This window comes from Mesitornis unicolor, unplaced genomic scaffold, assembly GCF_000695765.1.
Source record: "Mesitornis unicolor isolate BGI_N332 unplaced genomic scaffold, ASM69576v1 scaffold21818, whole genome shotgun sequence".
Lineage (NCBI taxonomy): Eukaryota > Metazoa > Chordata > Aves > Mesitornithiformes > Mesitornithidae > Mesitornis > Mesitornis unicolor.
In genome coordinates this window covers 51087-60516 of record NW_010201434.1, presented here as the reverse complement: position 1 = coordinate 60516, position 9430 = coordinate 51087, and the positions used below count along the sequence as shown (strand labels likewise).

Here is a 9430-nt window from a genome sequence, read left to right as displayed (position 1 = left end):
CCCTTGCTGATATCTGCAGGATGAGAAAATAAATCCATCTGTGTAGATGCTTCTGGGAAGTCAGTGCCCATGGAGACTCAGCTCCTTTGGGTATTACAGACTTTTAGGCAGCACTAAGAGAAGGACAGTTTGGCTTTCCTGTTAAATGCCAAATTTTCATGCTGTTAAATGCCAAATATAGGCATAGCGATATAGGATGCTTTTTCTCTCTAATCAGCACCAGTCAGGGGAAGTTGGAATGATTTAAGGATTTCTGTGCTAAGCTAAATGGTTTTTGTGAGGCTTACTGAATGTGCAGAACCTGATGGTTTCTATGCCTCCTGATGAAGACCGTGGCTTTTAAGTAATCGGTGAACAAAGCACAAGTTCTTAAGGATGCTTTAGTATAAATGAAAGAGTTTGTGGACACAAAGAGGTGACCAAAAACAGTCAGCAAATAAAGCTGAATAGGGCCAATGCTTGAAAGATCTGCATTACCCTGTATTAGTTAATGATTTGCAACTTAAAGCGTGTGCTCTATGAAAAGCATCTAAATTATCTCAGTAATGCCTTTATCAAAAGGTGATACTGATGCACTTTTTACTTCAGAAATAAGCTGTAGTTGGTTGATGGATTTGGAATATTTTCTTGACTTGCTGGATCTAATAATGGGATGTTCATGGGATATATTTAGTTTCGGTGACGATTGCTTGCGGGTCTGCCTGATGCAGGGATGTGCAGTGTAAGATTGTGCTGTGGAAGCAGCTGACAGCTCTAGTTAGGTCACATGCGTCTGGGGTGAACCGTACCAGCCCAGAGGCAATCTTACGCTGTCTTGAATTAGCCACATAACACACTGATCCCTGAATTCACTGAGCTGGGCCTGTTCAAGACGTACAGGCCATCCAACCTCAGTCTTTGCTGTCTTAATAATATCATCCCGCTCTGTATCTGAAGTCTTGCTGGAAATTAAACTGTAGAACTTACTGCTGATGGGGTGGAGAGAGGGAGAAGGTTTTATAGTCACCTCGTCTCATGAGAAGCAGAAGTTTTGCCCATTCCATTTCCTTTTAATTTTTTTTTATTTAACTATGATATTTCAAGCAACCTGAGAGCAACTTGCAAAATGACTCATCTGTGTTTGAAACTTTTGGTGGTGTTCTTTTAAAATGCAGAAGTGTTTTTGCATCTGCAGGTTGTTACTAATGGCTTGTCACTACAGTGACAAAAACAGTGGGTGTTAGGTAAATGTGCTGGATCTATAGGTACTTTTCAAGTGCTCGTTCAAACTAATAAGAGCAATATCAACCCAGTGGGTTTGATTATTTGGTCTTTTTCCTGGTATAACATCCAGTTTAAGCTGCCCAGAGGCATTAATTTCATGGTAAAACCTACATCAATATTCAAGTGCAGTACTTTTTTTTTTCTCTTCATTTTTTAGGTTGAACAATCAAGAAATCATATATCTTAAGGATAAACATACCTTGGAATATTTTAAGAATATTATAAGAAATTCATATGCACGGATGCATAGGAATTTTACTTCCTCCTACGTGAACTAGAGGTTTTTTTGCTCCTTACCCTATCCAGACCCCACTGGTCTGACAGTGTTTAAAGACTTATGGGTATTTTTTAAGCCAGTTCCAAGAAGTGCTGGAGAAAAACATCCTCTTGTCTTAAATCTTATGTAAATGTAGGAAAAATCCGCCTCCAAGAAGCAGGTTTTATTGTAGGACAGCTTTTTAAATGCAGTTGATATTTAAGATTGAGAGGTTTATTTCTAACGTAGTCTTCCTGAGAGAAGAGGCTTCTTGGCAAGGTACAGTGTTACATTTGCTAATGACAGCAGTACATATAAAATTGCTGTTAAAAATGTGTTGTGTCTCTGGTAGTTGAGGAGTGTTAGGGGAATGGCATCCTGGCTGGAAATGAAAAGCCAGTAATTTGTATCTTTTAAAAGAAAAGTCTTTGGGTTCCTCAACCAGGCTTTCATAATGCAGTATTAGAATATAACAAGGTAATGAGCCTAAATGTGGAAGTTGAACACCGCAAAGTGCAATCGTGTGTCGCAACATCGAATCGTGCTCAACACAATGAGCTTTCAGATTGCTTCTGATAGCCACAGGATGGCACCACTGTGCCGTCTTAAAATTAAATAAAATTGAAATTGAACAGTCTGATTTTGACTGTGAGGACTTTCACAGAGGTGGGGAGCAGTCTGGGTTACTGCTGTATCATTAAGAAAATCAAAACAGGAATGACATGTGAACATTCCTAATTGTAAAGTGTGTGGAGACTTTGAGTGTGTCACTTCAGTGGAAGGGGTAAGAGTTTTTGATCTGTAGATGTTCAGCAAGGGGATAAACACTGTGACTTCAAATATACGGTCCATCAGTATGAAATTCACTGTCCAGTATTTATCTGCAATAACGGGCATGTGGGAAACCTGCTTGTGGTTATGTCTCTGGATCACTGGAATCATAAAGAAGAAACCAATAGACAGCTAGATTTAGGGTTATCAACAAATATCCTTCTAAAGTAGCTTGATTGGCCTTTGCCATGTGCAGTTTTAAAGTTTTGCAGAAGCTTTTGTTTGCTAATGAGGTATCAGTGGAGTCACAGAATCTTTGACAGACCTTGCTTCATCAGATACAGTTATCAACAAATATCCTTCTAAAGTAGCTTGATTGGCCTTTGCCATGTGCAGTTTTAAAGTTTTGCAGAAGCTTTTGTGACTCCACTGATACCTCATTAGCAAACAGAATCTTTGACAGACCTTGCTTCTTCAGATACAGCCAGATGTTAACACTTAACAGGGATGGGAGCAGATCCTGCCACAGGAGGAGACCTGTTTGGTGTGTGTGCAGAGTGAGTGTGCCTTAATAACAGACCAAGCTCCTTCTTATCCCGTCTGAGAACCTGCTTTAGCTTCTCCACCTCATTATAGGTTTCAGCTGCATCCCACCTTGCTAACACTGCTTTAAGCTACTTATTTTTTCTGTGCAGTCACAGTCTTTTTGGGTGAATCTTGGACCCTTAATCAGACCTGTCTCCTTCCTCCTGTGGCTGGGGTTCAAACCAGCCGCGATAGCATTGTGGCCCTTACAGAGACATGAGCTGAAAAGTTGGAGTGATAAATAACAAACCAGGCGATTGAACTGTTCTTCTTTGCTAGCCTGAAGTCTGCTGGGCTCAGCAAAAGGAGGGTTTGAGGAGTAGAAGTGATCCCAAATATTCCTACTTAGCTCTTTTGGTAAGGACTAGGAGTTGAAGCAGCAGATTTGAATTACAAATGTGTATGTGCTGATCCCTTTAGAAGGGGGAGGCACTGGATTGCCTTTTCCAAGACCTTTAAGAAAAGGCAGGAGGATGGATATGTTTATGGGTGCTGGATGTGTCGTGTGTTGCAGCTTTCTGACTTCAGAAAAGCAGCTCCTAGTCTGGTGCCTGATCTCTTTGCAGGTTATTGATAACCAAGAGACCTCTGAACCCAGAGAGTGAAGTCACTTCTGCCTTGGCTGAAGGTGCCATCTAAATGTCATTACAAATAAGTTTATTTTGATAGAACATGTGAATGAACTTCGGTCACTGCTGTCAGCGAAGCTGGGCTAAATATATCAGAGAGGAAGTGTCTGTTCTCTCCATTCCTTCCTGGTTGATCCTTAACCCTTAATTCACAGCACTCTCACCAAAGTGGGAGTCAGTATGGACCCAAAGAAGGAAACTGAGAAGAAATTGCCCATTAAGTCAGTGGAAAACAAGAACAAATTCTCTCAGGCAAAGCTGTTGGCAGGAGCTGTGAAACACAGAAGGTTAGTTTCACACCTCTATAAATTCATGAGGAACGGAACCCAGTTAGCAGTGTAAAGGGATGCAGGCCAAAACTGCCTCCAGAGAGTGAGGTGTGAACCTTAGCCCTCAAGAAAAAAGGGGGGAGGTAGAAGAAAAGACCAGCCTTGTTTCTATAGGCTCTCACAAGCTGTGGGAAAAACATGAAGCAATTCAAATAGATAAGTGTGTAAAGCAAGTGGGTAGAGTCTTCATTCTGGACTGCCAAGCTTGGGCAATCCTGCTTGGGGATCTAGAGGGAATCTGTTTTACATCTCTATTTGAAGGTATCGGTGTCACCTCACTCATGTAGTCGAATTCAGGTTTGCATAATTTATCAGCCAATTTTATCCATGTCTGAAGTGGATTGTTTTGATTGCTGCTGGGGGCAGCACGGGGGAGACATAGGTTAGGAGAGAAGAGCTTTGTGTGCCGCTTTGATCCTGAGGGCATCAGGCAAATATCCCTTGTTCCTCGCAGGTTTGCACTGATACATCAACACCATTCCCATCCCATGGGGATGGCAGCTGGGTTTGTGATCTGTTTGCTGTCTTGATCCTGGCCTGTAAATGCAGATGCTGGTGTGCTACAGGTTATGGAGAAACTAGGCATGTGGGACCAGACTTATTTCCCACAGATGAGTTATCTAATACTTAAGATGATTACTGCCATGTACAAATTCAGTCAGTGTTTTTGAATCTGTCTCTGAGAGCGAGAGATTATTTTAGAAGCTTATCTTGTAGGGTGATGTTTAGCTCCCAGTACAGTAGTAATTGCATGTCTGGAAAACTGAAGTAAGCACTTCCACCACCTAATGTGTGGAGGGTTGTGAAGTTGCTTGGGTTTTTGGAGGACATAGAAGAAAAACCCTGAACTGATAACAAGCAGTCAATGTTTTTTCTTGTAACTACCAATACTTAATCCAGTAGGATGTAGGGAAGGAGCTGGCATGTGCTTAATGGTGTATCTAAAGGCTGCAGATGGCATCTGTTTGAAGAGAGCATCTTAACTGACATGTCAGTGCCATTGCAGACTTTCTTTGCAGTCTTCTATTTTTACTGTCTTATCTTTTATGGCTAACTGGCCAAAACCAAGTGTAGCATGGGTTCAGCATCTGTTCTCTGAGCTTTGTAGTTTCCTGTGAAGGATGCATTACTATGAAGCCTCCCTGTACAGAGTAATTCTTAATCTGTACTGCCTGTTCTGACAGGGACAGAAAAGAGTTAATGCATAAAAATGCTCATTCTTCATCACTTCAGTTCATCACAGCTGAAGCTGGGAAGCAATTTGTGTGGATGGCTTAGGATTGGGAACATGCGAGAGCGGAAAATGAAACTGAGCAGTGACAAGGAAGAGCTATAGAAGCTCTGAAGAGTTACAAGTCCAAATAATGCTCCTTTCCCCCACCACCACTGTGGACCCAAAAAGGGTACCCCCCTTCCTTTTTTTTTTTTTTCCTTTCCAGTTCAGACACTACAGCTGTGTGTGAAATGCTGCAAAACCTGCTGGGCTTCTTACTGCACGCAAGATTTCTAGATGTTTTAGAACATGCTCTCTAGGTACTTGAAGGAGGGGAAGGAAACCCTCAAAGGGAAAAGACATGGATATTGCACAATCAATCATGGTAATCATCCATGTGTGCAAGCCTGTGGTCATGTAGGGTGGCTGAAGCTCAGGTGTTCATTCCTGATCTCTGATGTGGACTCCTGAGGCATGTTTCTGTTTCCCAGGCTAACAGGCAGTACTTGCAGTATAGGTGTTGACTCTTTGTAGGATCCTGCATGTTCCTTGGGGAGCCTCAGTTAACAGCAGTTGGAAATGGTGATGGTCATCAGGGGACACTGCTGGCATTCACTGTAGCATTTGAAACAAAGATGTAAATTTACCTTAACAGTAATTAAGCGTTTGTTTATGAAGAATAAGATGTTGTTTTTTTTTCACAGTTCAGATGGCGGTAACAGTGTGAAGAGGTTGAAACTAGATACTGATCATGATGAAAAGAATCAAGGTATGTCCTGATTTCTGCAAGTGGGAAGCTGTCTGTCTCTCACCTGAACAGGAACTGACTTGGTGTTAAATCTGACAGAGGAATGCTTTTCTGCTCCTTCATTATGCAAGACAGCACAGACTGCGGTTGGCATGTTCTCTCTTACAGCAGTAGAAATGGTAGCTTTGGGCACAGCCTTCATAGAAAATAGGGCTGGAGGGAACCTCTGCAGGTCATCAGTCTATCCCCTGCCTAAACCACTCCTGACAGATGTTTGTCTAAGCTGCTCTTAAATCTCCACTGATAGAGATTTTGCACCCTCCTTAGGCAGTTTATTCTAGTGCTTAACTGATTTTACCCTTGTTGAGTTTTACTTGATGACTAATAGGAGTCTCCATAGCTGCATTTCAAACCTGGTGCTTGTCCTGTTGACAGCAGACATGGAGAACGGACCATCCCCTTCCTCTTCACAGCAGCATTTGATGTATTTGTATACCTCCACTATCAGCTTTTCATGCTATGAAGTGATCTTGTCCATCCTGAAACCAGTTTGTTTCACAAAATTATGGGGAACTAGAAGGAAAATTAAGTTGCATTTCAGTCTTAGCTGTCAGGGCTGCAATTGACTTGCTGTCAAGATACTCTGACACAAATAGGGTGAGCTGCAATTGTGTAATGACAACCCAAGGCACTTCCTGAATCTCCTTCTGTTCAGTAAACTTTCAAAACACTGGAAATAATTAATTAGCTGTGGAAGATGGGAGACGTTGACTAGCAGAACGATGGAATAAAACTTTTCCCTAAGTATGCTGTTACATTGCAAAAAAATATTCAACTACACAAAGCAGAGCTATTTATTCTTATTTAGTGGGTTTGGTATTTGACAAGCATCAAACTGACAACTTCAGAAGAAAAATCTGTAATGCAAGCGTTAGAGCTGGGCTTAAACTAGTGATGAGAAAAAAATAAAAATCCCCTGAGGTAGCAAGTCCTTCCTGTCAGAATAGCTTTATTGCAGCATAAGGCTGCCTTATGCTTTAATTAAATCCTGCAATCATCTACCGGTGATGCGGCAGTAGCAGGTGAACGACACGCGGCAGTTCCTGGGCTGATTAAATGCCTTTTCCTGCGCTCTGGTTTTTGACTGAGGTACCTCTCTTTCAGAAAAACCATCCTGCGTTCCCTTGGGGAGCAGCTCGGCGGGAGGCTCCACCGTCCACTGTCCCTCAGCAGCCGTGTGCATTGGGATCCTGCCTGGCCTGGGCGCCTACTCAGGAAGCAGTGATTCGGAGTCCAGCTCGGATAGCGAAGGCACTATTAATTCCACTGGAAAAATCGTCTCTTCTGTCTTTCGTAGCAACAGTTTCTTTGATGGTCCATAACAAAATCCCTCCGTGTGTAATGTAGTGCAGAGTATCTTCCGAAGCCCTGATGGATGCTTGATGCATCCTTCTGCCCCAAATATAATCCTTTAGCTAACCTCTCAACTTTAATATGCTTGGATACTCCTAAAATAACTCATTTTATCTTTCTCTTTTTTTTTTTTCCACAACTTTTCATTTCTGGCGTGCAAACTGAGCCTGGAAGAAAGGCTGCCATCCTAAACCAGAAGGCACACCTAGTAATGTGCTGAAGGTCTGAGGGTAGGGAGGAGAGAGCTTTATCTTTTAAAATTCTTACAGGAAGAAAGAATTCTAAGAAGTTTATACAAGACTAACAGGCAAAAAATACTTGAAGCAATGAAAGCTTGTAGAAACAACCATGTGTTCTGTTTTAAAATGTCATTTTTATTCTGTATTTGAGAAATGGGGGCAGTACAAAAATCAAACAGATGGTGAAGTGTAGATTGCCATGACACTGTAAAGAAGTTTTAGTGTTACATGATTAAAGACATTTGAATGCATTTTTTATCTCAGCATGTGCCATTCATAATTGTTCCCGTTCCATTAAGCAATTTCTCCTCTACCCAGCCAGCCCCTTCCTCAAACCACCATCCAGAAGAAATGCAAGCCCTGCCTCCTGCAAATGCAGAGATGGTGATGGAAAATTGTTCTGAGTGAGTTGAGGAGCTGCAGCGGTGTCCTGGAAAGCACAAGTCCAGAGGAGGTGGGATACCCCGGTTCAGCCAAACCTCTTTGTGCAGAAGCTGGAGAGCTGCACCATCCTTTCAAGTGGTTTTTGAAGCTTTTTTGGATTTGAGAAACCCTACATGAGCATGTTTATGGGTGGTGTGGACCAGGCATGAGCACAAATTAGGCTGTGAAAGCTGAGGGCTTTTTCATCTCTGTGTGCAAACAGCGCTAACTGGAGGTCGTTGGGTTGGAACAGCTCAGCTTGACTGCTTGGAGGTGGAAATGTCTTTGTGACAGTCTCCCTCGCAGCAGTCCTGCTCTGCGTACCATGCTCCAAAGTGTATGTGGTGAGAAAACAGCTGATCCGTGCGTACCAAAAGGCAGTTATCTGAACGTGATGCTAAGCAACTGGTAAGAGCTGCTGGGATACAAGCAGTGAAACCTGAAGGCCTGTAGCGGGATTCGTGCCTTAGCTTGAGTGTTGAACTTTCCCAAAGGAAATGACGAGAGTTATGCTCACACTGAAGCAATCCTTAGCCAAATGCCTTTTCTGTTTGCACAGCCCTGTTCAACAATCGGATCCTTACAAACACACTGCAGTTCCTTCCCCCCTTTTGGGCTGCCTGGCACCTCTTGTGTTTGCTCTGAAGTTGCTCCTGCCTCTTCTCTGGCTACTGTGACTATGGTGCTTGCAGGTGGAGAAGAGCTAGAGCTCTTGCTGCCTCCCTAATGCTTTGCTTTTGATGGCTGTGGGGTGAAATGGAAGCGGTACACAAAAAAAATGCCTGTTTTTCTTGAAAGTTGCATTTGCAAGAGCCTTGAGCAGGTGGAGGGAAAGGTGTGGGTGTCCTTCCCTGGCATTAAGCTGGATCAATAATCTCTCTGTAGAGTCAGAACAGCATGGCCTGGCTGTGAGCATGTTAGGGCCATTTTCCCAAGTGATATTTTGCACAACTGCAGTCAAAAGGGTGGATTTACACAGAAATTTATGGTGGTTGTAGGCAGCCAGTTTCAGGCAGACATTGTCATGGTCCACAGGGGCTGCAGGTGAGACTGGGAGAGGGCGCTGGTTATGTTGGACCACGCAAGGCCAGGGGGAGATGTAATTTGGTAAAAGCAGGCACGAGGGCCCCCTGCTTTCCTCTTAGTTCCCCAAAGAGTAGGAATGGGACGCTTGGGGAATGCCTTTAGCTCACACAAACCTTGGAGTCTGAGTCATCTCTGCTGTTCTCATGGTGTCACCCCTTTAAACAGAACTGTCCCAGCAAATCACTCCATTCCTTGTTCCCAGTGTGGTCTTAAGGACATGAAGAGTGCAAGGGATAGAGGATAAATCAGACCTTCTGGAAGCAGCAGCTGTGCCATAACCTTGCCCTGAGGCCGATGTGCTGGGGGAAGAAGGAGCAGCTCTGTCATTCAGTGGTGGATTTAGATTTTTGTTGTTGTTTTGTTTTTCAGGACTCTCTGTGCCATGACTACATAGCGTTTGCTTCATCCCCTCCCCAGGGGCAGCTTCATCAACTTTGTGTTGTCTGAGTTGTTAAAGCTTCAGAGAGGTGTTAAA

At 43.1% G+C, this 9430-nt stretch overlaps 1 protein-coding gene across 1 annotated transcript in view; it reads left to right on the top strand.

Moving 5' to 3' along the window:
• Window positions 1-7693, top strand: part of FAM192A (family with sequence similarity 192, member A) — an 11172-nt gene extending 3479 nt beyond the window's left edge. The window contains exons 4-6 of the mRNA XM_010190086.1: window positions 3658-3791; window positions 5751-5815; window positions 6959-7693. Of these exons, the coding sequence (XP_010188388.1) occupies window positions 3658-3791; window positions 5751-5815; window positions 6959-7176 (417 nt within the window). The 3' untranslated portion in view covers window positions 7177-7693. The remainder of the gene's footprint in view (window positions 1-3657; window positions 3792-5750; window positions 5816-6958) is intronic.
• Window positions 7694-9430: the final 1737 nt, after the last annotated feature.